The 14639-nt window shown below is 38.2% G+C and overlaps 1 protein-coding gene across 1 annotated transcript in view; it reads right to left on the minus strand.

The window, feature by feature from the left end:
* The window catches only part of LOC122796539 (collagen alpha-6(VI) chain-like), a 52430-nt gene that overhangs the window by 31247 nt on the left and 6544 nt on the right, over window positions 1-14639 (minus strand). The window contains exons 2-3 of the mRNA XM_044065099.1: window positions 9538-9631; window positions 2240-2457 (exon numbers count right to left, since the gene is read on the minus strand). Coding sequence (XP_043921034.1) covers window positions 2240-2457; window positions 9538-9631 — 312 coding nt within the window. The remainder of the gene's footprint in view (window positions 1-2239; window positions 2458-9537; window positions 9632-14639) is intronic.

The raw sequence follows: 14639 nt of genomic DNA on the forward strand, positions 1-14639 counted from the left end.
CTAATTACCAGACAATGAAATACTGGGGGGGCAGAGGAACCCATAGAATGGCAAATTGGAGTGATTAAATCAATGAGCTGAGTAAGCTGACCAACCAGTTTTCTTATATCGCGGACATCTCCGCCTCTTGCTTTCACAATCCCCGGTGAAACAAGAAATCCTTCTGTATCCTTAACATCATGACCAGTAACCAAAAGGTAAAAAAAAACATGCCCAGAATAACACAAACACATAAAATCCAAAAGAAGGTGCTTTGGAAAGACAATCCAGCACTCAACCAGAGTTAAAACAAACTTTAATTACTAAATAAACAAAAACTGAATATAAATGTTTTAACATATCACCATGTTTTCATCCCCAGTTAAGACTTCTTCAGATGTTAAAACAGCAGTAGAAAATGCATCCATTTATACAAAAAAAGCCCCTACAAACTACCAATAAAACAACTTTCCCAATCATTCAATAAAAATTTAAGCAAGCTTAAATAAACTATTTTTAAAATATATATTATATTAAAAAATTGTATATAAAAAAACTAATAAACTTGTATTCATATATACTCATATATACGTAAATATAACTATATATAACTATATATATATATATATATATATATATACACACATAGATTTTCACATTTTTTCAAAAATTCTTTATAACATTTAAAACATTCAAATATCAAAAGCAAGGTACATCTATTCCAATTACAAAATGAAAGGCAAAAATCATAACCTAACAGCTCTAAGTTTCAATTTGGGGGCACAAGAGACTGTTTCATTTAGTATAGGAGATTGCAGTTTTATAATCACTCCTTGCGAATGTTTTCACCTATTTTATCTCCATTTGGTAATACGTATTTTTAAAACATGTTACATTTTTGATTTTTTCTTATTTTGGGTACATGAATTACAAAGATGTTAGATTAGGTCCGAAAGCAAATACTTATTTTGTGGTGTATCTGTTTGTTTTATGCCTTCCCTATTAAAACAAATATATATATATTTTTTAGAAATCTTGACAAAACATGCTTGCAGCTGTATATGTCTCTGAAGAGAGGGTTTGTTTTCTGCTTACAGTTTATATATATATATATATATAGATATATATATATATATATATATATATATATATATATATATAGTCAATGCATTATGTGGCTAAAATTTTGTTTATATAGTGCATTCTGAAAGATGAGGGAAGTTGCAGTTTAAATGTGTTGTGTTTTCCATGAAAAGCACTTAATGAGGAAAAGATTACGATTGTTTACTTTGTCAAGAAGGTATCTGAAGTGAACTGGGATTTTATAAAAACAGAATAAATGTGCCAGGAGTTATGCATGAATATTCTCATTATTCATAAGTTCTGTAGTATGTTTGGTTGTTTTCATTTATGTAATTCACATCATTGCATACTACATCTTACTGCCTTGCGTATGATGCCTATACCCTTAGACTATGGTTCTCGCAGTCTTTTTAAATATATACTATGTTCGTGGGTATCTTTTTGAGTTGTTATGGGTCTTCTCTGGTGACTTTTCAGTTTATTAAGATGTAAATTTGTTATGTCATAACTATAAATCTACTCTACGGGTTATCATTATGATATTTTCATGCTATAAAAAGTTCTTCCTCGTAAATCAACTTGTAATTAAATGAAGCCCTTCATCTGATACCTAACCGTGCAACTTATTGTTTTCTGAGAAGGCTTATGTATAGCCATACCACAATAACATTTTAAAAGAAAGCAGTTTGTAAGACAAAATAATCAGTGCTTTATTTAAGGGTCAATTCGGTGCAGAGATTCATGGTGACATGAATCATTTTGGACTGAAAATTTGAAGAATTTGTAGTGCAAAGTTTGACAAATACTGCAAGAAATGTATTATTTTAAACTATATTTTCTGAAATATTAATGAGCAGCTGGGGATACATCAGTGACTTTTTCTGAATTTCTTACAATCTGTGAATTGTGAAAACTTTTATAAGAATAAAGCAAACTTTTGACACATACTTCTTTATAATATGGGTGTTAATGCTGGCACATATCTGTTGTATTAGACATGAGAAGCTTTTGGTAAAATGTTTTTTTCTTGTGAACAATGGGAAATGATGTAAACATGATGGTTATTCAGAAATGTGTTAACAGGTCATCAGATGTTTTTCTTCTGTGTGACGCCAGATCACAATATTTTATTAATCAAAGTAAATTTGTTATAGATTTAATATGTGAGCGAGTTTACCTTTGGCTGTTCTGCTGACTGTATCCATTAAATCCCAACCAGTGCCGTTTATGTAGTCTGAATAATCCTGTTTATATCCCGCATTTGTTTCAGGTGGGATCATTGCCTCTTCATTATTGTACTCGTATGGAATTGATGGAATGGATGCTTGATCTGCCTCATATTCTATTTCCCCTTCTTCATTTGGAGGTGCTGTGATTTCTTCAAAATATTCTTCACTGCAGATAGTATTGAAACACAAAAACAGAAACTACTGTTATTACCATGTAAAGCATTAATATTAGAAAATTAAAGCAACATTTTATGTCAATTAGTATATCTGACAACATGCCTGCTAAACCCAAAATATGTAGAAAGTGCATCTGAAGAAATAATAGACTTTCAACATTTCCACTACACACTGTGGTTCATGGTCCCTTGTATACACACATATGTTCATGGTTTTATGTATGCGTGTGTGTGTGTGTGTGTGTGTGTGTGTGTGTGTGTGTGTGTGTGTGTGTGTGTGTGTGTGTGTGTGTGTGTTTGTTTGTGTTTGTGTGTATGCATATGTTGCACCTATATATATATATATATATATATATATATATATATATTTATATATATATATATATATATATATATATATATATATGGGTCTGTGTGTGTATTTGCATATATATATATATATATATATATATATATATATATATATATATATATATATATATATATATATGTGCTTGTATGTTAAGTATATGTTGCACCTGTGTAAATGTGGGTGTATGTGTGTGTGTATACTGCACATGTGGTTTTTGTGTGTGCAGTCAGTCAGGTTTGTTTAAATGTCACTTCTCAATAGACTAGGAGCCTACGAAAATTCCTGTCTTGAGCAGACCAACACTGAAGTTAAACTTAATTTTTTCATTAACATTTTACCCAAATTTGGAATTCTCTTCTATTACTGTTTTAGTCTGCTGAACACCTTCATGAAATAAATATGTACTGTATATATAAAATTTTGAACTGCAAATGGTCGAGAACATAAGATCAAAGTTTTGAAACTTCAAAATTGTAATAAAAAAAAAATAATTTTTTTTATGTTTTAGCAGGGGGGCAAGCTCCCTTGTATCCCCCCATAACCCCTGCTAAATAAATATACCAACTCTGAGATCACACTGCAATGAGGAATATGGTAAATTTCCCTTTCTGTGCTGTACAGTGATCTCCAGTCAAAATGTTTAAAGTTTCAAAACTTTGATCTTATGGTCTCGGTCACTTGCAGTTCGAAGTTTTGAAACTTTCAGTTTGTGAAGGGAATCCATATATATATATATATATATATATATATATATATATATATATATATATATATATATATATATATACGGTTCCCTATTAGAATCCTGAAACACTATAAGCCTGAAAGTCAAAATCCTGAAAACTAATGACTGAAAATGCAAAATCTCGAAAATGCAAAATCCTGAAAGTCAAAATCCTGAAAACACAAATAATGCTAATATGTCACTATAAAGACACTAATATCTACCAACTGACCCTGACCCTAACCCTAACCCTAAGGTCCGTCACTATCGCACACTCACCTGACCCGCCCTAACCCTAACTCACTTAAACCGCCCCTAACCCCAATATTTGTCACTATTGCATACATGCCTAACCTGCACCCTAACCCTAACTCACTTATACCGCCCGTAACCCTAACATAAAACCAACCGCACACTTACCTGGACCCAACGCATGACCTAACACCACAGGGCTAACAATAGCAAAGCCACAATGACGTCAGTATGTCCATTTTGTGTTTTCAGGATTTTGACTTTCAGGATTTTGCATTTTCGAGATTTTGCATTTTCAGTCATTAGTTTTCAGGATTTTGACTTTCAGGCTTATAGTGTTTCAGGATTCTAATAGGAAACCATATACACATACATACATACATATTTAAATGCTACTGCCCCCCAAAAACTTTCCAACTATCAAAAAATGTTCTATAAAAATAAATACTTTTTATAAAATATGTATTTTCTATCATACTGGTAAGGTAAAACATAGCATGTCACAAAATACAAGTCAAACAGAAACAGTCAGTTGCTGCATAACTACTGTCCTTTGACATTTAAAGGGGAAATTGCACAGCTTATTACAGCATCCAGGACCAAGGAGGTAATTGTTCCACTGTACCCAGCTCTAATCAGACCAGTCATCAAGTACAATTCACTCTTTGGCATGTACCTGACCAGGCACTTAAAATGGCTTGAGAGACCACAGAGGTTACTCACAAAAGGAATACAGGGTATAAACAAGTCCTTTGCAGACCTTCTCAAAGCCCTATCCCTTTACTTGGTCTCCTACAGCCTGCTGTGCAGTAATCTATGTGTAGCCTTCAAGGCATCCTCTGATCCAACACTGATGGATTTGTTGCACATCAGCAACACAAATGGCATCCGACATCATCAGACATACCTATTCTAAGGAGCTAAATCTCCTCTGTGACATACACAGGACATGTTGGATGGACAGATATGTGTCTCAAAGATTACCTTATAATAACAGGCTTCTCATGCATCTGAAGCAAAGCTCATCCTTAACCCTATTCAAATCTAACATGGACCAATGTCAAACAGTGAAAACACTGAGAGCAGGATTTGCAAAACTCTCCTTGTAGCTTATAGCAGGTTTACACTAAACCCTCATTCTAATGCTGTGTTTCATGAAAAAAGCACCATTCAATGTCACTTTAAATAATTACTAAAGATGTTCTGCATTCTGTGGTAAACAGCTACAAGTTTTGTCTAATTGCCTGATACTATAGTGATACCAGAAAGACTGCATGGTAGGGTCTGTAGCTCTGAAAATCGACAGGAAGCATGGATAATAAAAGCCATACAACCACAAAGCATTATGACTGACGTTTCAATCATAATCAAATGGCTGTGTGTTTGATAAAAGGATGTCAAGGTTTTCACAGCAAGAATGGAAGAGAAATTCTTAAACTGAATCTTGATGTCCATTTCAAGAACATACAGCTAATTTGATTCTGACCTGAGAGACCTGTCATAATCTCTTGTGTTGTACATGGAGCTATTACTGACCATACCAGTTACAAATAGAGAATAAAAGGAGTGCTAAATGTTTGATATCTTTGAAAGATGTAATACATTTTGTGTTGCTACATAATTTTTGTAAGCATTTAGCTGCTCCAGTGCACTGCAAAATGAAGAGAAAAGAGTGTGACATGTTTTATACGCTGTTATAATATACTTAGTGTTGCTTCACAGACAAAGGCCAGAAGTAAAGTATATTCTTTTCTTGCAGCAGCTTTAAAAGCTGTAGCATCATTTGTGCTGTCACACACAACAAAACAGAAGTGTGGTAACTTAGCTTTTCAAGCTACTTTACTTTTCTGCTGCCCTTTTTTACTGACTGCTGTTTATGCTCTATCCCAATACAAGAGCATAACACTGGTAAAGGTGCTTTCCTAAATTTGAAGCACCTGCCTTATGTCAGAAAAGCTGCTTAACAAGACTGTTTTTATCCTGATTTCAGACAGTAAATGCAGAACTTTGTGAATCTTGCTCTAACTACACCAACTGCAAACTGCGTCAGGCATGGTATACACATAAAGATAATTATAAGACCTGTTTGTGTCAGGCCTGGTGTACACATAAGGGGAAAGAGACATCTGCATAATGTTTGTGCCAGACCCAATATACACATAAAGGAAATGTTACACAGGCATACCGTGTGTGTCTGTAATGGTATAAACATAAAGGAAATGATAGTCTGTACACTGTTTTTGTCAGGCCTGGTATACACATAAAGGAAATGACAGGCCTGTATACTGTTTGTGTCAGGCCTGGTATACACATAAAGGAAATGACAGGCCTGTACACTGTTTGTGTCAGGCCTGCTATACACATAAAGGAAATGCCAGGCCTATACACGGTTTGTGTCAGGCCTGGTATATACATAAACAAGGTGACCAACAGTCCCAGTTTTTCTAGGACAGTCCTGGTTTGAAAGTCTCTGTCCTGGAATCCCAAACATTGTCTTTGGAACTCAGAAATGTCCCAGTTTAGACCACTCAGTCTGAATGGTGACCTGGCTTCCAGGGGCAGCCAGTCCCACTGCTTTCCCATCCTCAGCAGCTCTGGGGACTTTGCAATTTTTTGGGGATATCATTGGGTATGGGGTAAGGTCGGATGCCTTCACCCTGGCAGGAGCCTTCCATGCTCTGCCACCATCTGTCAGTTACTCCCTCCAGGACTTCTGTTGTGGGGTGCTCTGCTTGACTCCCCCATGTCAAGTGACTCTGCCACCTCCATGTCTCCTGCAGGCTATAAAATCATGCCAGATTGCTCATGCCAACTCACCTTCTCAGGGGAGCTTCCCTCTGATCCCGTCCATCTCTCTGGAAGTCCCTCAGCGGTTGAGGAGCAGATCCACTCTCATGAGGGCTTCAGAGTCCCCTGCTTTCCCATCTAGAGCAGGTCTGGGGACTTTGAGATCTTTCAAGGATTCTGTCAGTTATAAGGTCATGTTGGATGCCTTCACCCCAGCAGGAGCTCTCCAGGCCCCTCCGCCATGGTGCTTCTTCAAGGACTTCCATCATGGAGAGCTCTGCCTGATCCCTTTCACCCAGGCAGGAGCTCTCCAAGTCCTGCTGCTATCTGCCAGTCGCTCCCTTAAGGACTTCTGCTATGGGGAGCTCTGCCTGACCCCTCCCCCACCCAGTCCTGCCACTATCTGCCTTTCTATCCTTCCAGACTTACTTCCCAGAGGCATGGTCCATACCCCTAACCCAGGTGGGAACTACCCTGTTCCAGTCACTTTCCACCTCTCCCTTCCAGACTTCCATTGGGATGGACCCCCTACAGGCTTAAACTACTACCCAGCAGAAAGAGCTCTTTTCCAGGGTTACATATCGCCTGACTGTTGCCAAATCATGCAATGTTGCACATGCTCTTGGAGCCACACAGGGGATCTTCCCAGCCTCATGGAACTCTGCTGGGCCACAAAGCCTCAGACAGTCCCTCATCCAGACTTCTGTGACACTGGTTCCCCTTTGCCTTGAACCTAGGGCTTTCAACCTCACAGGGGAGATAGTGCTGGGTCCCCCATCCCTGTGCATTTTGCAGCATACCTCAGTCTCTCTCCCCCATGGTGCCAGGCACTGACAAATGTGCATCTCTTTGAGCCTTCTGGCATGTGGCCTCCTGCCTGCTGGGTGGTGCCATTCACAGAGTGGCATCCCCATGGTGCTGGGTGAAGGATGGAAGGCCAACCTGCCAGCCCCAATGTGAGATGAAATGGTGGCTCTATCTCCACTCCCATGGGGGCCAGGAGAATGGGATTGCAGACCTGGCTTCTTGGGGTGGCCCTCAAGTGCCCCAGTTTGGGTCTGGTAACAAAATGGTTACCTTGCACATAAAGGAAATGACAGGCCTGTACACTGTTTGTGCCAGGCCTGGTACACACTTAAAGGAAATGAGAGGCCTGTACACTGCTTGTGTCAGGCCTGGTATACACATAAAGGAAATGATAGGCCTGTACACTGTTTGTGTCAGGCCTGGTATACATATAAAGGAAATGACAGGCCTTTACACTGTTTTTGTCAGGCCTGGTATACACATAAAGGAGATGATAAGCCTGTACATTGTTTGTGTCAGGCCTGGTATACACATAAAGGAAATGATAGGCCTGTACACTGTGTCAAGCCTGTCATACACATAAAAGAAATGAGAGGTCTGTACATTGTTTGTGTCAGGCCTGGTATACACATAAAGGAAATGATAGGCCTGTACACTGTTTGTGTCAGGCATAGTATACACATAAAGGAAATTATAGGCCTGTACATTGTTTGTGTCAGACCTGGTATACACATAAGGGGACTGGGATACCCGTATACTGCTTGTGTCAGGCATGGTATATGCATAAAAAAATTGATCGGCCTATACACTATTTGTGTCAGGCCTGGTATACTCATAAAGCAAATGATAGACCTGTATACTGCTTGTGTCAGGCCTAATATACACATGAAGCAAATGATAAGCCTGTACACTGTTTTTGTAAGTCCTGGTATACACATAAGGGGAAGGAGATACCTGTACACTGTTTGTGTCAGGCCTGGTATACACATAAAATAAATGATAGGCTTGTACACTGTTTCTGTCAGGCCTGGTATACACATAAGGGGAATGGGATATCTGTATACTGCTTGTGTCAGGCCTGGTATACACATAAAGGAAATGATAGGCTTGTACACTGTTTTTTGTGTCAAGCCTGGTATAGACACATAAAGGAAATGATAGGTCTGTACACTGTGTCAGGCCTGGTATACACATAAAGGAAATGATAGGCCTATGTACTGGTTGTGCCAGGCCCTGTATACACATAATGGGAAAGGTACACCTGTATATTTTTTGTGTCAGGCACGGTATACACAAAATGGGAAAGGTATGCCTGTATACTGCTTGTGCCTGGCAGGGTATACACATAATGGGAATGGTACACCTGTATACTGTTTGTGCCAGGTACGGCGTACACATTATGGGAATGGTACACCTGTATACTGCTTGTGCCAGGGATGGTATACACATAATGGGAATGGTACACCTGCATACTGCTTGTGCCAGGGATGGTATACACATAATGGGAATGGTACACCCGTATACTGCTTGTGCCAGGGATGGTATACACATAATGGGAATGGTACACCCGTATACTGCTTGTGCCAGGCATGGTATACACATAATGGGAATGGTACACCTGTATACTGTTTGTGTCAATGTCATCCATATTCACTTAAACACAAATATCCTTTGCAGCTAAATGCAAGCTTTTCTGAATTCCCGCCTAAGTCTTTGACATACATGGCAGCTAGCAATGCCAGAAAGGCTTAAAACATTTACCAATCCTTGTCTTGTCCTTCCCTTTAGAAAGCTGTGTAGTCATACCAGATTTTTCAATATCAGAGTTGGTCATAATAAATTAATAGTACCGGGACATGGCCACTGCAAAGCAGAGAGGGTGGATGGGAGACAAATTGACACACAAAATGCTAGTTCTGAGATTTTTCCTCATATTCTTTTCCTTCTGGGGAAAGTGGATTTGATGATTTGGCTGCAATAAAATCAACTGACTGGATTAAATTTGAACTATGTATGGTTCTACATCTAAAACAGTTGTCACAGTACAAGAAACATTTCAATAGACATGATATATACTTTTTTAAATTACAATTAAATTGGTTTAACAAAGCATATGATTCACAAACAGAACAGTTTAGAACAGTTTACATTTCAGTTTGTCCGCTCTCTTCATTCAAGGAAATCACTGGCCTTCTTCTGCATTCTTCCTGCAAATCTGGAGGAGGATATTTGTTCATTCCACCTAAAAAGAGTTATAAATGTTTATTCGCCTTTAGCTGCTGCAAGCATATTATTTGTATAGATACAGTGTAATTTATATAAAATGTCTGAAATATTCTGGTAGAACCAGCACAAAAAGCACACATGGCAGTGTACGGAAATTCTGAACAGATGTTACTATGCATTTTTTGTTTCAAACATAAACATGCATGAAATAGTTAAAAACAGGAAATACAGAAACTGCCATTCTGTTTATATGTGTCACTGATCTTAGATACAAACATATCTGGATATAGACATAAATAACCAATATGCTTTCTACACTAAAGGTTAGGGGAATTATGGCGTTCTACTTTGCATCTTGATGTATTTAAATTTGATTACAAAATAATGAAAATAAATGCATGCATACAGAAAATTTGCTCTGTTTTTTTTTTAAATGGTTTTCATTAAGATATGTGTTTAAGCTTGGACTTATCTTAAACAGGGAAAATGCTACTGTCTCAAAAGTATTTCAGAGCAGATGATTTAAAAGTAAGTGAACTTTCTGGGGATTGCAGAAAGAATTTATAGAAATCACATCTTGGTATGCTAGCCTTCAGCCTTCCCACCTCTGAAAAACATGTTGGTTAACTGGCTACCCTAAACTAACCATATTATATTTACCATTGCTTTAATGGTCCAAATTATGGCAGAAAATTATCTGAGAAGGATTAGTTCACTTCTCATGAATAAACACAATATACTTTTAAAATGTATGCAGCTATTTATTTTCAGTTCTGCTAACATTTGACTCAGACATTTGTGTAAGTGTTAGTCAGGAAAAAAGCTTTAATGATGGACTGAAAAGATTGAAAATTAAACCAAAATACGCAGCGGAAACCCACAAAGACACAGAGAGTGCATGCCAAACTATATGTGGTGAATAACTGGAGGACACAACTGAACCCTGCACTTTGAATCTGTTTAGTTTGCTCAACACAAATCTTCCCACTTTAGAAGCCATCACACAGGAAGCTCACACCTCTATATAGAATTGGCTAAATAAATATATGTTACTGTTAAACCCCAACAAACCTAAACAAATCTTATTCCTTCTGGAAAACATAAATTAAACAACACTGACCTTAATATCATCTCCTCGAGCAAAACACAAATTGAAAACTTCACCAATACAAAATGTATTTATTTAACATTTGTTTACCCGGAAAGTCTGACTTGGAACAAGACAATTTTCAGTGGAGGCCCAAAGAGAAATGCTCCAGATGCATGTCTTTGTAATGTGGGAGGAAACTGGAGCACCCAGAGGAAATCCCACGAATGCAGGGAGGACAAGCAGACTCCACAAAGAAGGCACCCCAGCCAAGAATCAAATTAAAGAACTGCTTGCTATGAGGCGACAATGCAAACTGCAGTGTCCAGTTACTTGGACGGATTACAACTACTTGGAGTTATCATAGATAAGTTAAAATTTGATCTGCACATTGACACTGTAGTTAGAAAGACACTGCAAACTAAGGTGTCTTTAAAGAGCAAAGCACTTGCTAAGTGATCATAGTATTAAAAAAAACTGCCACCTCCCTTCTCCTTCCTACTCTCCTATGTCAGTATTCACAAATCTTAACTCTTCAACCAAACACAAAGTAGAAAGCATCTACAATAACATTAGCAACTTTGCCTGTAGCCACCCAAGCCACTCCGATCACTGCACGGTGCTCAAGACCTTCATATGGCTTGAACTTCAACACCTTACCGTCTCTCAGCTGCTCACAACACACAAAATACTTCACCATCCTCTTAAAACACCCTTGCTGAAAAATCTCATTCAATGGCATGTACAAAGCAGAACCCTAAGATCCTTAGGACTTTGATTTTTGTTTGTAAATCTAATAATTATTACAGTGACTCTTTGTTGTCTGTCACAATCTCCATGGCATGGAAATTCAAATCCACTGTAAAATATCATCTGACAACTTATAAACTATTTGGCCTATCACACCTACCGTTTGAAGTATTCAGTTCTACCTCTGTTCACTATGGATACTAGACAAGTGTATTAACATAGTATTTTTGTTCTACTCACAGTATCTTGAAAACATGAATTTCCTAAATCTGATATAAATATCGCTCTGCGGGCTCACTTCGCTCCCCTCCCTACACCCAATTTCCACCCACCCCCAGGGGTCCTACTTCCTAGACCACACCTCTTCCTCCTCCACTACCTCCCAAACACACCCCTTCCTCTTTCATCACTATCCAAACACATATCTTCCTTTCCCCACTTCAATCCTATCATACCTCGTGTTCTTTCATCTTACTCTTCATAAACACTCTTCTCTCTATCCTTCCTCCCTACACACTGTTCTGTTACCCATTTCCACTAATTATTCCCTATCACATCTCCCTTCCATCCATAATTGACACCACCCATTCTCCCACCTCCTCCCAATACAGTTCAAGCTTCTACCTTCAAATTGCCAATATCTACTCATAAAATGAAGAATCAACACATCCCACCCTTTATCACACTCTTACTAATACTCTCACTACTACCTTCTCTAATGCTCACTCATCTACTCACCTTCTTTGAAAACCCACTAGACCCACTCCAAAACTATCCCAAGAAGGAAACCATCTCACCAAACTCACATCTACAACTTACACATGCTAGTATAACATTCTCGCCTAACTACATACTTCCTAAATTTCATAGAACACAACACACAAAATATAATAACCTATACCCCAGGAAATGTCTATTTCATTATAGTAGAATCCATAACCTACACTATCTAAACCTACTACGCTCTTTAAAAGATGGTGACATCCACCCTAACCCAGGGCCTCCAACTTCTCCTTCTTTTCCCCTCAACTCCAAAATATATCCTACCCAAACATTTTCCAAACAATCTAACTCCCTTTCTATTGCTCATCTTAATATATGCAGTATAAACAATAAAGTGACCCAACTACAAGCACTAACTGAAATCTACTCCTTTGATATACTCTGCTTAACGGAAACTTGGTTAAAACCTACAACCAAAGACAATGAGATCATCCCACCTGGATATAATATCCTAAGACTCGACCAAACTTCTAAAAAAGGTGTAGGAGTTGCTATCCTATATAAAACTAGCCTACATTTTACCACCCATAACTGCAAACCACCTCTATCTCCAAACTTCTTATTAACAATTCCAAATCCATCTGTATCATTTGTATGTATATACCCCCTGGTAACAACATAGCAACCATAGAAAATATACTTTGCTGGCTATCCTAAAACCTACCTCAAGAAACTATCATTCTAGGTGATACAAATATTGACTGGACCTGCTTCTGCAGCAACCTCCCCTCAAACCATATAAACCTATATGGGTATTCCCAAACTATTACCTCCCCTACCAGGATAAATAAATCCAACAAGAAATCTAGTCTATTAGACTGGATTCTCATTAACCGTCTTCCTCATACTTATGACTCAGGAACTCTCCCGGATGATTTAAGTGACCACTCCCTTACCTATATCATCAGACATAAAACCAACTTTCCCTCTCCTACATCCACTATAAACATCAGATCTAAAAAGATCTTTAACTCTGAACTGTTCCAGATGGAACTAAAAGCATGTAACTGGTCACCATTACAAAATTTACCCTTAGACGAAGCCGTTAGTTACTTTAACTCCAAATTCCTTGCCATCCTGAACCACCATGCCCCTACCAGACAAATTAGAACAAAAAACAAACATGCTCCATGGCTCTCTAAAGAAACCAAACAAAAAATCAAAGCTAGAAACAAACATTGGGCAATATGGAGAAATACTCGAAGTCCTATACACCAACAAACCTTCAGACAACTAAGAAACCAAACTAAAAAAACTATAATATCAGATAAAAAAAGCTACTACCTACTATCCCAACAAGCCAATCAAATCAAGCCACAGAAATTTTGGTCCAGTATCAACCAACTACTTCACCCAGGACAATCCATCACTCCTAACCCTCAAAATACTGAACACAAAACACCAATAAACATAGCCAATGATTTTAACACATTCTTCACTGACACTATACAAACACTAGCTAGCCAGCTCTCACCTAATAACTTCACTTTACCTACTAATAAAGCAAACTCTTCCCCTTCTTTTCAACTTCAATCCATCCCTACATCATATGTGCTTACCCTTCTTCAGAAATTGAAACCATGCTCTCCCTCAGAAGACCAACTACCTGCTGAACTAGCCGCTAAAGCTATTGCCTACCCAATATCTATCCTGATCAACAGAACTATTACCGAAAGTTATATCCCTACTATATGGAAAATTTCCCATATTATCCCCCTCCACAAAGGTGGCGAATCTACTGAACTCCCCAACTATCGACCCATTGCCCTCCTCTCACCTCTGGCAAAGATCATGGAAAAATGCATTCACAAACAACTACTTCAGCATTTAACACAAAATAACTTACTAGCCAACTGTCAGCATGGTTTTAGACCTTCACATAGTACCTCCACTGCCCTTCTTTCCTTTACAGATATAATCAACAAACACCGCAATCTAAACAAACTCTCTTCTGCCCTATTTATTGATCTGTCTAAAGCTTTTGACATGGTGAATCACCAAATTCTCATCACTATAATAAAATCCCTGTCACTTGATACATCCTCCATAAAGTGGTTCCAGTCTTACCTTGACAAAAGACAGCAGGCCGTACTATGGCACAAGTCTCTCTCTACCCACTTGCCAGTCAACCTTGGTGTCCCCCAAGGATCCATCCTTGGACCTCTACTTTTTTCCATTTTCATCAATGACCTTCACCTTGCCATCCCCCAAGCCACATGCATACAATATGCAGATGATTGCACACTGATATGCTCAGCCTCCTCCTCTTCTAACCTTCTATACCTTACCCAACAAGTCTTCAACACAGTAGAGCAATGGTTCACACATAGATGCTGTCTCTTAAACTCCAAAAAGACTAAACTCCTTCTTTTCTCTCCTACTAGTAAATCCCCCCCATTGGATT

Source organism: Protopterus annectens, chromosome 3.part0 (assembly GCF_019279795.1).
Source record: "Protopterus annectens isolate FY-2018-M chromosome 3.part0, PAN1.0, whole genome shotgun sequence".
Taxonomy (NCBI): domain Eukaryota; kingdom Metazoa; phylum Chordata; order Ceratodontiformes; family Protopteridae; genus Protopterus; species Protopterus annectens.